Source organism: Cricetulus griseus, chromosome 2 (genome assembly GCF_003668045.3).
Source record: "Cricetulus griseus strain 17A/GY chromosome 2, alternate assembly CriGri-PICRH-1.0, whole genome shotgun sequence".
NCBI classification, from domain to species: Eukaryota; Metazoa; Chordata; class Mammalia; order Rodentia; family Cricetidae; genus Cricetulus; species Cricetulus griseus.
Genome location: NC_048595.1, coordinates 381170903 through 381185592, shown reverse-complemented (window position 1 = coordinate 381185592; position 14690 = coordinate 381170903). Strand labels below are relative to the sequence as shown.

The 14690-nt window shown below is 48.2% G+C and overlaps 1 protein-coding gene across 1 annotated transcript in view; it reads right to left on the bottom strand.

Annotated features, from left to right (window-relative positions):
• Positions 1-3719: 3719 nt before the first annotated feature.
• Positions 3720-14690, bottom strand: part of Parvb (parvin beta) — an 88703-nt gene continuing 77732 nt past the window's right edge. Inside the window, exons 11-13 of the mRNA XM_027396143.2 lie at positions 10478-10579; positions 6585-6657; positions 3720-6408 (exon numbers count right to left, since the gene is read on the bottom strand). Of these exons, the coding sequence (XP_027251944.1) occupies positions 6332-6408; positions 6585-6657; positions 10478-10579 (252 nt within the window). The 3' untranslated portion in view covers positions 3720-6331. The remainder of the gene's footprint in view (positions 6409-6584; positions 6658-10477; positions 10580-14690) is intronic.

Genomic DNA, 14690 nt, shown 5'->3' with positions numbered 1-14690 from the left:
GAACTACAAAGCTGGGCTTGCATTTTCCTCCAGACAATGAACATCAATGGCACAGCTGGTCAAATGGAATAAGATCTGCAGGGCCGATAACGCTGCTCCAGTTACTTCCTGAGGAAGACACTTGTAGTAAGTTCGTGTCACAGAATAGCATGGGGAAGACATATGCAAAGTGTGTGACATGTGTACAAAGACAAAAGGATAGATGATAGGTGTTGAGAGATAATTGATTGATACATAAGCATGATAAATAGATGATAGGTGGAAGTGGGGAGATAGATGGAGTGGATATATAGACAAACAAGCTAGATGATAGCAAATAGGTACAGACAGAGGACAGATGGGGAGATGATAGATAGATAGATAGATAGATAGATAGATAGATAGATAGATAGATAGATGATAGGATGAGTGAATGGTGTCAAGGCCGAAAGAAACTACAATTCCCCAAACTCCAAAAGACAGCCCAAATATCCAGAAAATGGGCTAAACCTGGGGGCCTGACGACAGCAGGTCAGGAGAATGGAATGAAACATTTTTTTGTGAGAGATAAGGGACACTATAGAAGGATTTCTGAAGATTAGATAAAGGCTATCATTCCTCAGGAGCTTGTGAAGCCAATTCCCCTCTACCCAAAGGAGTTCTTTCCTTACTTCTGGCAGAAGGGACTAGGGTTACACATGGTGCCTATCAGCATATCAAAGCATGTCCTGCAGTCTCCCTCACTGTCACAAGCACCTGCCATTCATTCCAAAGTCCATGCTAGCTAGCATCCTAGCCCTTCTCACCACTTCCCCTACCCCAAACTCCCCCTAGCTCATGGGCTCCCCTCCCCTCCCGACACACATTCTCATTCTCCTTATAACCCTGCTGTTTCACTGTTTTCTCTCTGCTCTGTGCCTGTTTCTCTCCCTGTGTTTTCTCTATCCCCTGCTATTGTCCCTCTTTCACAGGCAGTCCTGGCCATGTCCAGTCTGCTGGCTGGGTTCAATCTACTTTCTCTCTCTGCTCTGAACTCTTCCAGATCCTCTGGCTGTTCTCTCTCTGTATCTCTAGTAAAAGCCTTCCCCTTAACCATACCATGGAGTGGTCATGTCATCAGTTTAAACAGATGGCAGGTAGATAGACAGGTACGGGTGGTAGATAGATAACAGACTAATATACAAGATAGATTATTGATGGATAAGACAGACAGACAGATGTTACATTACATGGATTGATTGGTACATGACAGAAGGGTAGATGAGAACTCACTTTTAAATACCAAGAAATAGAGATAGGAAGGGAGAAACAGGGAGCAAACTAGATTAAAGCTGTGGGAACAGCAGCATTTACAGACATCTGGTAAACATGGAGACTTCATACAATTCCCATTGACCTCACACATCCAAGGAACTCCTGAACTGGGTGGGCTTTCCTGGGGGCCTGACAACAGCAGGTCAGGAGAATGGAATGAAACATTTTTTTGTGAGAGATAAGGGACACAAAGGCCTGAGCTGCCCACGAAGCCCTCATCTCTGGTCCCTCCTCTGAGCTGGCTTTGAGTTCCTAGACACGTTTAACGACGCCATGCTGCACCCTGCCACCCTGATTCACCAAGAGTCATCCATACAGTCTCCTGAACCAGAACTCGGCTCTGTCTCTGGCCATTATAAGGGCTCTGATCAACCAGTCAGAAAGGTTGGTCACATGTCATGGCTGGCCTCAAAAAACTAGTGTGCTAGTTAGGCTTTTGTTCTGACACAAGCTAGAGCTACCTGGGAAGAGGGAACCTCAATTGAGAAAACATCTCCACCAGACTGGCCAATGGGGCAAGCCCGTGGGACATTTCTCGATTAATAATTGATGTGGCAGAGCCCTGCCCACTGTGGGTAGCATCACCCCTGGCCAGATGGTCCTGGTTTCTATAAAGAAGCAAGCCAGTAAGCAATACTCCTCCATGGCCTCTGCTTCAGTTTCTGCCTCCAGGTCCCTTGCCTTGTTTGAGTTCTGGCTCAGACTTCCTTTGGTGAAGGACTACCATGTGGAACTGTAAACCCTTTCTACTCCAAGTTAGTTCTGGTTGTGGTGTTTATCACAACAATAGAAAGCAAAATAGGACATAAGTGTCATGCCCCCCCCCCACCCAACCAGCCACACACACTTTTTCCTTAGAGTCTCTCATGTAACTTTGAACTCATTGTGAATTCCTGATCCCGCTGGTGCTGAGATTATAGACATATGCCACCATGTGTTGGGGGTTGAGCCTAGCACTATGTAGCCTGGTCTGCTCTTGAACTCAAGGTGCTCCTCCTGTCTCAGCCTCCTAAAAAGTCCTGAGAACTCTAACAACTGAGCTGTGGTCCCAGTTGCCAAGGGGAAAGATTTTTTTCTTTTCTTTTCTTTTTTTCTCCAATAGTAACAGAAAAATCTTGTACAACAAAAAAAGTCGAGATGGACTACCCCAGGAGCTGACAATTTACCTCAGGGTGTCCCAGACTGAGCATAGTGACATCTGGGGACACTAATTGTTGTCCTGTGAGCTGTAGGGTGTCAGTAGTAAGTCAAGCCTCCGCAACAGGCCAGTAACTCATCCACCCCAGCTATGACAACCAGTCCACCTCCAGACATTACAACACATCGCCGAGGGACATGGCATTGAAGACGGCTGGTTTCTGTCCCTCAGAACTGGGAGGCTCAGGCAAATTAAGCCACCAGCAGTCACTGAAAAAACAAAGCTGGACTAGAGCCCAAGAGCCCATCCAGAGCGTAAATCCTTCCCAGCCAGTGTCATTTTTAGCTGGCTTAAAATAAGTCTGTGTGTGCACACGTTTTTGTTGTGAATGGGGGCACACACGGCATGTGTGTAGTGGTCTGAGGACAACCTCAGGTGTCAGGTCTCACTTTCTATCTCCTTTGAAGCAGGGTCCTTTTGCTTTTCCTTGCTGTATTCCCCAGAGTAGCTGGGTTAGCAGGTAGCTTCCAGGGATTCTGTCTCCACTTCCCATCTTATAGGAGATTTGGGATGATGGACTCCCAACTCCACACCCAGAACGTAAAGTTAGAGATTCAAACTCAGGTCTTCCTGATTACATAGTAAGCACCTTACCCATTGAACCCTAGTCTGTTTAAACAGTTTCACTGACTTGCCAGCTGGGCATTTGACAGTAGGAAATACTGTTTTGAGACAAGGTCTCACTCGATGCTCAGGCTACCCTGGAACTATGTAGCCCAGACTCACCTTGAACTCTTGGCTTCCCAATAAGCATCACTCTGTAGAGAAAATGTACCCGAGGCAAGGGCCTTCTTCAGGGAAGGGGGTATGGAATGCCAACTTGAGGTTGCCATCACAGACTGGCTTTGACTTCCTACTCCTTCCACAGAGAGAGCAGGGAAGCCCATTCCCTCCCCCCCCCCTTGCCCTCTGCTCCCTACCATAGCTTCCTTCAAGCCTGTGCCTGGTAGCTCCAGAAGGAAGAGTTCAAGCCAGCCTGGAAACGTGAAATGATGCAGCCCCAGCTCTGGGCAGGGAGAATGGACATGGAATGTGTGAGAAGCAGCCCCCCAAAGAGTCAGAGGCCAGCTGGTGCATCTGAGCTCATTACTAGAATAAGTCAGAGCACATTGTGACACCCCAGGCTTTGTCTCCAGCCTGAATGTCTGGCACAGGAAGCCATGAGTTTGAGCTGTCGCAAGCACGCTGTCCCTGCTGTCTGCCAGGAGGGTCTGATCAAAGCACAGCCGGGGGTTTAGTGGTTTTTATTTAATATCCAGAAATCCAAAGGACACTTTGCTTCGAACAATTAAAAAGACAATAAAGCGCTACAGCATAGAGGGGGAAAGGATTTGGCTGTTTGAAAATAAGATCCCGTTTTGTCAGGTCGATGAGGACGCAGGGGCCCTGGGCTCAGGGCTCCCACAACTGGGTGCTAAAGAGGAACAAGAGCTGCCTGCTGGTCCACCCAGGTCAGCCGGGCTGGAGATGTGCCAATTGGTGCAGGGCAAAGGGGAGCAACCCCAGACCTGGCCTGCAGATGTGGGGTGGGGGGTGCAGACCTGCCTGACCCTTTCTTGTGACTCTGAGTGTCGGGTGACAGATGGTGGCATTTCTACCAGTTTTGGTGGGCAGACTTCTCTTCAAATAAATATCAGGAGAAAATGTAGATCCAAACAGTAGAAGGTTCCAGAACTTCCTGGAACTCAAAGGGAAGTATTTGCATTCCAGGGAGACCCCAGTGACAGCCATGGGAAAGTTGGGGGAGGAGGCACTGGTTACCTGAGGGCATGGAGGGAGATAGCTCTCCCTAAATTAACAGGGCACCAACTAGCTATCTGTGAAGAAAGCCTTGCCTTACACAGGTGGCCCTGAAGTTGGCCTAGGAGTTCTCAGTGCCTCTGTCCAGGCTGTGGTATGAGTGCTAACTCCACATTAGGTAGCCCTTCACTGGCATTTCAAAACCACACTTCCACAATCAGCCAACAGGGAAGGTCATGCCTTATTGAACCCTGGTTTCACCAGTCCTGCTGGAGGGCAAAGGCGTCCACTTAGATTCCAAGTGGGACTTCTGTCCTCCAGATAGGGATGTGCAGGAACCACAGCCTTTTTCAGACCAACCCTTTCCCCCCTCAGCACCATAGGTCTCTGCAAACCCTTTGCATCAAGGCTCTCTGCCCCAGGGATATGAGACACCCTTGCCAAGACCACCTGTGAGCAGAGCAGGAGGACCCAGCAGCTCCCAGATGCTGCTGTGGTTGTGTGCATGTAGGGAAGGCTGCACAGAACGTTCCAGTCCTGGTTATTTTGTTAGTGTGGCTCTTTAATGTCACTGCTTCCCACGGGGAGACACGGTAATGCCGTTTTAATTATCTTTTTCCCCTGCTGGGAAGCCACCTCCATCAGAGCAAACTATTCCAAGCCCATCCCCAGCTTAGCAACAGTGGAACCAAGGGAGGATATTAAACTGTTTGCTGGAACTTCACTGCTGGCATTCTATTTGGTATCAGCACCTTACTTCACAGCCCTGGTCCACGGCAAAGTGGGAATAAGAAGAGAGAGAAGTAGCTGCCGTGGATGCTGAAGGCTCAAGGAAGAGGGTGGCCGTATAGAAGGCTGGAGGTAGGAGGAACATGAGGGGGGTGAATCACAGAAGTAGGATTCCCGAGACAAGAAGCCAGCCAGCTATGGCATCACCAACACCTCTCTAGAGTCAAGGAGAATGAGTGGTGAATGGCTTGTGTGAACGGCAGCGTTTTCTGTTATAAGACATGCTGCAGGGGGTGCCAACAGAGTTCTAGGAAGGGTGTGGGCATTTCATATGCCCCACCCCCCAACGAGCTGAGACATGCCCCACAAACCTACTCTGAGGGAGACTGCATTTGGAGACCTTGCAGCTGTCATGGGGTCAGTGAGGTCATACAGGGGATGGGTTCCACATCAGAAGGAAGAGGAGACTAGTAGAGGAAAAGGGATGGTGTGAAGTTAGAGAGAAGCCGTGAAAAAGAAACCTCAGAATTCAGTCCTGCCAGCACCTCTGTCTACTTCCAGCCTCCAAGCCGCCAGATGCAGCCTCTGTCATCCTGGCTGCCTGTAGCCTGTGGTCAGGCAGCCCTAGTAATGGATACCCACCCCCTTGTAAAGTCTCTAAAAATGTATCCATTCCCTAACAGGGCCTCAGAGATGCAAGGTTCTGGCTCCAAGCCGGCTCAAGCAGCACATTCAGAGCCAGCAAGAGACCCAAACAGGCCCTGTGTAGCTTCTCTGGGGGCCGGAGGCATTCTGGGTCCTGAGAGTTTATGTAAAAGGTCAGTCAAGACCAGTAAACCACAAGATGGATGGGGGTGGCGCAGGGACACACATCACAAGTCTAAGGCTTCTGAGACAGGAGTGAAAAACTGCAAAGATCTTTTTCACTAAGACAAGACCCTGCTTCCAAGGAGAGCATAGCCCAGGGGATTCCTGAGGACAAGTGGGGCGGAGTCCCTGGAGCCGGGGCTGCTGTGCTCCTGCCATCAGTAATTGCTCTGTGGGTTGGAGCACAGGTGGACAGCCCTCTCCAGCTGAGGGCTAGGCTAGGGCTTTGTTCATTTTCATTGAAGAAAAAGAGGAAGTGAGGCCTCAAACCTGAGAGGGTGTTTTAAGCACCAAGTTCTCAAAGGCCTAACTGGTTGGCCGGTGGCTGGGGAGACACAAAGGAAATGGGTTTAAAACAACAACCAAACCAGGCAGGGAATAGAGAGGAGGGGCGTTGCACAGCTGGGATGGGAAGCCTGAGGCCTCCCCAGAAGAAGTGTCTCCTGGTGGACAGATACACTGATTTTTCTTGCCTAGATACTGTCCCAGAAGGATCAGCTGCTGTCATTCCACATCCTTGTACTTGGTGAACAGAGTGTAAAGGACCCGCAGAGTAGATTTGAGGTCCAAGTTTACCACATCTGCAGAAGGAAACAGACAGACAGAGTTGGCTGAAGAGGACAGATTGCCGGAGCTGTGAGCTGCATTGCCCCATGTGCTGCAGAAAAATGTCTGCCACCTGTCCATAGGACATGCAGGCTGCCTTGGGTCCTGGCCCCTACTGTCCCTCTTTTTGTGCTCTCTGGTGGAGTGTTACCTTCAGGGCGTGCCTTGGGCTTCTTGAGTCCTCCATCAAGCATCAGCTCAAAGGCAAACGCCACATTGTGCACCTGCCAGAGACAAGACAGAAACAGGGTCAGTGCCAGTGATGTCCATGTCCTCCACACCTGACCATGTCCACATTCTTTTCTTCTTCTGTGTGGAAAGAACTGACAGCTTCCCTTTATACAAAGCCCACCAGGACAGAGGACAGGACACAGGGTAAAGACACACAGTAAATCCACTGGGGTAACTCAACAGTTCCTGTTCCCCATGTCACGGATCTTCGTTTGGAAGATGGGAGGATAGCAGCTTCCAGCTCTGAGCTAAAATCGACTACATGATGAGAAATGACAGATTGGGAAACTGAGGCTTGGGGAACAAAGGCACTCAACTCTGGACATTCCTCTGTGCACAGGGCAGTGACAGCTTTGGGCTACCTGTCAGATAACTAAAGAGCTGGATATCTGTGGAGGCCTGACTGTGTCTGTGAGGTACCCTGTTCTTGAGGCAATTGCTGACCCAGTTGAAATTGAGGTTACCCCAAGGGCCAGCATGGAGGTCTCTGGTCCCGGCCCTGACCATCTGCCTGCCCACTCTGCTTACCCAACTGAACACTCCATTGAGGCTTCCATTCTGCTAATGATGGCCAGAGAGGCTGGAGCCTCTCCATCATGTTTAAAGTCTACAGGAGCCAAGACCAACCAAACTATGTGTAGCTTCTGCTTGCCCTGAGCAGAGGAGGATGGGAAGGTAGACCACCAAACCAGCAAGGGCACAGACACCAGCTGGACAGGCCTGAGGGCTCACAGTGACCAACTGTCTCTCCAGTAGTAGCACTGTCTGTCACTCCACTGTGGATGAGCCAGGAATGCCAGCAATAATCTCCCTTACCATGTCAATCAAGAATTAACATAAGGCAGAAACCCACAGGGTCTGAGCTGCCTGGTCTTGTGGCTCCCCTCCCCCACCCCAGTGCTGGAGAAAACCCAGGGTTTCCTGCACACTAGGCATGTGCATGTGCTCTGCCACTGAGCTATTCCTTAGCCTGAAGTTGTTTGTTTTGGTTTTTCTGAGACAGTCTCATTTAGCCCAGGCTGGCTCAAACTACATATAGGAAGATAACTTTTGAACTTCCTGCCTCCACCTTCTGGGATTACAGATATTTATCATTGTGTTTGTTTACACAATGCCAGGGATTGGACCCAGGACCTGTATATGCTAGGTAAGTACTCTACCAACCAAGCAGCATCCCCAGACTAATGTCTTTGGTTAAAAATGTAGGCTGCGCAGGGCATTGGTGGTGCATGCCTTTAATCCCAGCACCCGGGAGGCAGAGGCAGGCAGATCTCTGTGAGTTCAAGGCCAGCCTGGTCTCCAGAGCGAGTGCCAGGATAGGCTCCAAAGCTACACAGAGAAACTTTGTCTCGAAAAACCAAAACCAAAACCAAACAAACAAACAAAAATGTAGGCTGCTGCTTTGCTTGAGAGAGCACCTCTTGGTACATCTCCAACTGGGCTTGCTAAATCTCTGCCTCCTTCAGTACTCAAGAGATGTCACCGAGATGCCCAGGGTCAGAGCAAAGGAAGCTCAAATTCATACCACAGAGCTGATCAGAGACATTGCCTGCCCCAGAGCAGGGCATGGCCCTTCCAATCATGAGTACTAGGAGACAAATACTCGGATCAGGGCTCATAGAGGTGTGGCAATAATTTGTGATGACCCTCACCGCCCACTCCAGGAAGAAGAGATCAGAGAGAGAGAGAGAGAGAGAGAGAGAGAGAGAGAGAGAGAGAGAGTGTGTGTGTATGTACGCAAATAAGAAAGGGACCCAATCCTCGTAACTCCCCAAGGAGAGGGCCCCAGATGCCTGCAGAGTCACACACCCTAAACTCCTGCCTCCCTGGAGAATGGGTGGACCCTCTGGATGTGTGTTCATCACCAGAGGCATCCTTGAAGCCTTCTAGGCCAGGGCAGTGCCAGCATAGATTTCATCCTGCTTTCAAAGGGAGAAAGTCAGGCTGAGGACCATGGCTTCTTTGGTCTATACAGAGCCTTGTTTGGACAGGGACAGAGACCCAGTTCTACTGGTTATTCACAGTTCTGACCAGCCTCCTTATTGGTTTAAACAAAGACAAGATTTCCCAGAGATAATAGAGGCACATAGAGTCTGGATATGCACAAACCTGTACACCAGACACTCTGCCCTCTGATTTCTACTACTGCATCAGGCTCCAGGGTCCTGATGAGCTCTGTACCGCTCACTCCTCACTGCCCTTGCTCTCCCTCCACCCCAGTGTATTCTCCAACATGCCAAGACCTCTATAATCTGTGCAATTCTATCTCTGCAGGCATGATAGGAACGGCATTTGGCCAGGAGCAGGCAGACTGCTTGGTGCCAGGAGCCGGCAGATTGATAAACACTGGCCTGTCCTCTGCTGTTACCCGGGCTCCCACTGCTGTTGCCACGTCTGCCTCCATTCCTCATGGGCCTCACACTTTGGAACAATAAAGTGGCAGGTGCCATGAGTCCTAAGCAGCCCAGCCTGGCCTCTACCAAGTCTCCAGAAGTGAGGCACTAACTCTTCAGTTGCAGAACTAACTGCAGGAAACCCGGTAGGGACAGACAGCACAGAAGGTGAGAGACAGGAACACAGGAGGTACGGGGTCGATTCAGAGGGTCCTACAGGAGAGATTTTCTAAGAAACCAAGCACAGAAATAAAATATGCATACATGCACACAGTCCCATCACATACACATATACATATGTTCACATACTCATGTATGCTCATATACACACAAACACATACATACACACACATATAAATCTACAAGGCATATATGAGGATATAAAAATATCATACATGTGTACATACATGTAGACACACACATACAGACATGTATATTTATATAAATGAATGCATATATACTCATAAAACAGAGACACACAAGCATAGACATAAACACAGACATGTACATACACATGTACACACACTGACATACACATACACAGACACACACGCATACATGGCCACACACAGTCCTGTATGTACACACATGAAGAGACATACATGTACATATATACAGACATAGGCATACAGATGCATACAGATTCACACACACAAGTCTTCAGATGACACAAACCGCACATGGACAGTGTCTGGGGGACTGCAGCATACTGAACAAGCACCCTCCACTGTTGCTCCCTAACAATACAGAAAGCAGCTATTTTGAATAGCATTTGCATTGCATTAAATATTATAAGGCACCAGACGGGATTTAACATCTACAGGAGGAAGTGTGTAGGCTTTATGCTTTATACGACATTTCACATGTGGGACTTGAGCATCTGCAGGTTTTAGTACCCAAGGGGGTCCTGGAACCTGTCCCCAGCAGATTCAGAAGGATGATTGTAAATATTTGAAAAAAAGCCCCATTGTGGCAGGAGGAAAAATAGAAGCAAATTGACACAGACAGAAGCTCGAAGTAAGAGACACATGCCACAGAGCCACACATGTCACTCTGGGACATAACATTCGGAGGCTCCCAAAACAAGGAAGCCCAAAGAGCTGTATGTGGCATTTGACCAGAGTCAGAAAAAACAAACAAACAAAAAACCCAAAACCAATCAACCAACCAACCAAACAACAAAAAACCCTGAGCCTGTGGGAAAGACTTGGAGGAGACATGACCAAGCAAACTTTTATGTACGTATGCCACAAAGGGGTTTCCTGTTCTGTCTTCAGGGAGCTATATCAGATGGAGTCCACATGTGTAGCTTCACATTCTAAAGAATACTAAAGGGCTGCAGCTGGCCAGTGGCATCAGGGGACATTCCTTCTGTCTACCCCAGTGAGCATGGCTGGGGCCATTCTCAGGAGACACTTACCTTCTGGTCAAAGCTGTCAGGTGTCAGGTAGAAGTTGTGGAGGGGGACGAAGTAGTCTTCAAGGAGGCCCAGAAGCAGAACCAGGTACACACCATCTGCAAACTGCAGAGAAAACTCAGTGACAATTCTGTGGCATGTGTGGGATGGACAGACACCCTGCATGTGTGTAGGAGGTGTGGGAATGCCCACAGATGCAGTACTCACCCCAGGACCCCATCTCACTCAGCACTCCCAACCTGCACTGCCAACTCTCAGCAGAGCTCAAGGGAAGAGGCCATGCCCTAGTCACCCACAGAAGGGGACCAGGGCTTCAGAACAAAGGGCCTTCAGTCTTGATACCCATGCTCCTCCCTGAGCAAGCCAGGAAAGAGAAATGACTGCTTTTTACAGTGGTGGCAAAGGGCCCCTGAGATACAGAACATAAAATTTGCCACCTTAACCAGTTTTACACAATTTTAATCTTTAGATTTATTTTATGTGTATGAGTGTTTTGCCTGCATGTGTGCATATGTACCATGTATATGACTGTTGCCCATGGAGATCAGAAGATGATTTTGGACCCCCTGGAACTGGAGTTACAGTTGTGAGCCGTTATGTGGGATGGGTACTAGGAATTGGATTCGAGTCTTCTGCAAGAGGAACAAATGCTCAAATCCACTGACCCATTTCTCCAGCCCTTAGATTTTTATTTATTTTTTGTACATGAATATACCATGGTGCACATGTGGAGGTATGAAGACAACTCTCCCTCTACCATGTGTGTACTAGTATGTACATGAGGCTTGGTGGCAAATGCCTTAACCTGGTGATAAGCCATCTTCCTAGCCCCCATCTTTAGCACTTTTATGTGTTTCAGTGTCATGAAGTGCATTCATACTGTCACGAATCGTCACCACAAGCCATCTCCAGAATTCTGTCTCCATTAAACATTGATTCCCTAGGAACCCCCACACTCCTTCTATTATTAATATTATTATATTTATTTTTTTATCTTTTGAGGCAGGGTTATAAATGTATCCCAGGGTGGCCTCAAACTCAAAATGATCCTCCTGCCCCAGCTTCTTGAGTGCTAGACTTTGGGGTTTTGTTTTTTTGTTGTTGTTGCTGTTGTTGTTGTTGTTTTGCGTGTGTGTGTGTGTGTGTGTGTGTGTGTGTGTGTGTGTGTGCGGCGCGCGCGCGCGCGCGCGCGCAGGCACTCGAGACCACACACTCGAATGTTAGTTTATTGTGTGCGTATGGGTACACCTATAGGCAAGCATGCAGAGATCAAAGGAGATCAGGTGTCCTCCTATATTGCTTTCTACTTTATTCCTTTGAGACAGTGTTTCTCACTGAACTTGGAGCTCAACATTTTCAGCCAGTTTGGCTGGCCAATGAGTCCTACAGATCCTCCTATCTGGTCCTTGACAGCACTGGAATTACAGGTGCACATGACCACACCTGGCTTTTTTACCTGGGTGTGGGGGATTTGAACTCAGATCCTTATATTTACACAACATGTGCTCTGGCCCACTGAGCCTTCTCCATAGCCCAGTGTTTTTCAAAACAGGTTCTCACTCCAGCCTAGCCTAGTCTGCAATTTTCAGCCACTTTCCCTGCCTCAGCCTCCCAAGTATTGATATTAGGAACATGTGTGCCATCAGTCCCCATATCCTTTCTACCAGGGGTTTTATTCTTGGGGGATCTCACACACATGGGTCACATCGCATCCATCCTTTCACGCCTAGCCTCTGTTGATTTTTTTCTTGACTAACCATTTTAGTTGTGCCTGTTTGTACACCGTCACCACTCAGACAGCCAGTAGCATCACTACTGGGCAAGCAATATTCAGAACTCCTCAATTTGACTATATTTTTTATTTTTAGATTTACTTTGTGTGTGAGTGTTTACCTGTGAGTATGTATGTATGTACGTGTGTATGTGTAAGCACAATGGACATACCCAGTGTCCATGGAGGTCAGAAGAGGGCATTGGATCCTCTGGAATTAGAGTTAAAGATGGTCGTGAGTTGCTATGTGGGTGCTAAGAACCAAACCCAGGTCCTCTACCAGAGCAATAACTGCTTTTGACTACTAAGCCACCTCTCCAGCCCCCTTGATTCTCTTTTAATGACATTATTTATTTGGTGAGTGTATGCACACATGCACACACATGTAGACATCAGAGGACGATTTGTGGGGGTCAGTTCTCTCCCTCAACCATTTGGGTTCCAGGATCAAAGTCAGGTTGACAGATTGGCAGCAAGGATCTTCATCCTCTGGACCATTTTGCTGGCTCCTAAGTTTGGCTCTTTAAAAGATTATTAAAATACAGAAGGTAGCTTCTGGAGGTACTGAACATATTTCAACACGGACACACATGGCCAGTGACTGCCGTAGTGAATGGCACACCCACGGAATACCTGTACCATGCAAGGAGGTCCACCAGTCAGGACCTTCTAAGGTTTCCAGGCAGGACTCCTGGAGAGGAAGGAGGGGCTAGGACACCTCAGAGGCCTTCAGCTTCCAGTGACCCTTTCAACCCAGCCCTCCACTGTCCTAGAGGGTCTTGGAGACTCCCACTTGACAGCATTTAAATGGAAAAGGGAGCATCACAAATATCTGATTTAAGAACCAGGAGCTTGGGGGCTGGAGAGGTGGCTCAGATGTTAAGAGCCCTGGCTGCTCTTCCAGAGGACCTGAGTTCAATTCCCAGCAACCACATGGTGGCTCACAACCATCTATGGGATCTGGTGCCCTCTTCTGGCTTGCAGCATAGGCATACATTGAGGCAGAATGTATGTATTCATAATAAATCTTAGAAGAAGGAGGAGGAGGAGGAGAAAGAGGAAGGGAAAGGGGAAGGGAAAGGGAAAGGGAAAGAAGAAGAAGAAGAAGAAGAAGAAGAAGAAGAAGAAGAAGAAGAAGAAGGAAGAAGAAGGAAGAAGGAAGAAGAAGGAAGAAGAAGAAGGAAGAAGAAGGAAGAAGGAAGAAGGAAGAAGAAGAAGGAAGAAGAAGAAGAAGAAGAAGAAGAAGAAGAAGAAGAAGAAGAAGAAGAAGAAGAAGAAGGAAGAAGGAAGAAGGAGGAAGAAGGAGGAAGAAGAAGAAGAAGGAAGAAGAAGAAGAAGAAGAAGAAGAAGAAGAAGAAGAAGAAGAAGAAGAAGAAGAAGAAGAAGAAAGCAGGAGAAATGTCCCTAAGAAGCAAAAGGTATAAAGACATTTGTGATCTGGTGTCAGGCCTCCAGGGGCCAGCCACCAAGTACAGACTTGACTTAATAGGATGCCAGAGATGGCTAAAGCAGACTTTGCCTGGTTTACACTGTGTGATATGTGATAACAGGGAAAAAAAGACAAGGAGAACTCTGGCTGTGAGTCCTAAGGAACCACATAAGAAACAGCACTAGGGAGGCAGAAGTGGATCTCTGTGAGTTCGAGACCAGCCTTGTCTACAGAGCAAGTTCCAGGACAGTCAGGACTGTTACACAGAAAAACAGAGAAACTCTGTCTCAAAAGAAAGAAAGAAATGTTGGGTGGGCTGCCATGGGTATGGGTTGCTGCCCACACAGACAAAGCCACTCCCACGATCAGACCTTCCTAGGCCTCATGGTGCGTGCCACTTTGCTCTTACGCCTCCATGTCTGCCTTCCATTTCTAGATGTTCGCCCCAAGGAAACAGACAGGGCACAAATGACTTCTGGCATGGCATAACACCTGCCACTCGGCATGCCCATGAGTGGGAAGGAGCCCAGTCATAGGCTGCCTTACTCTAATGCAGCCTCACACCTGAAGGGAAGGCAATTATTAACAGTGCTGGGGAGAGAACCAAGGGCCTTGAGTGTGAGCAAATGCTGTGTGACTGAGCTGCACTTCCCAGCCCAAGAAGGTTATGGTTAAAAGGATATGGTGGTGCCTATAACCTTGGCACTCAGGGGGCTGAGACAGGAGGATCACCTGGGCCAGCCTGGGCTACAAAGTGAATCCAAGGCTAACCTCAAGACAGGGTCTTGAGGAGAGAGAGAGAGAGAGAGAGAGAGAGAGAGACACTGAACGAGAAATAGCTTCAGACAGAGACATCCATCTCTTCTAAGAAGATGCCCAAATGTATTTAGGGAGGAAAAAACACACAGCACATTACAAAACAGCTGTCCAGTGTGATCCACAGTTATTAAAGAGAGTGTGTTGTTTTATGCATGAACACTTTGAAAGAAACCCAGGAGGAATGGTTGGGGGAGGGA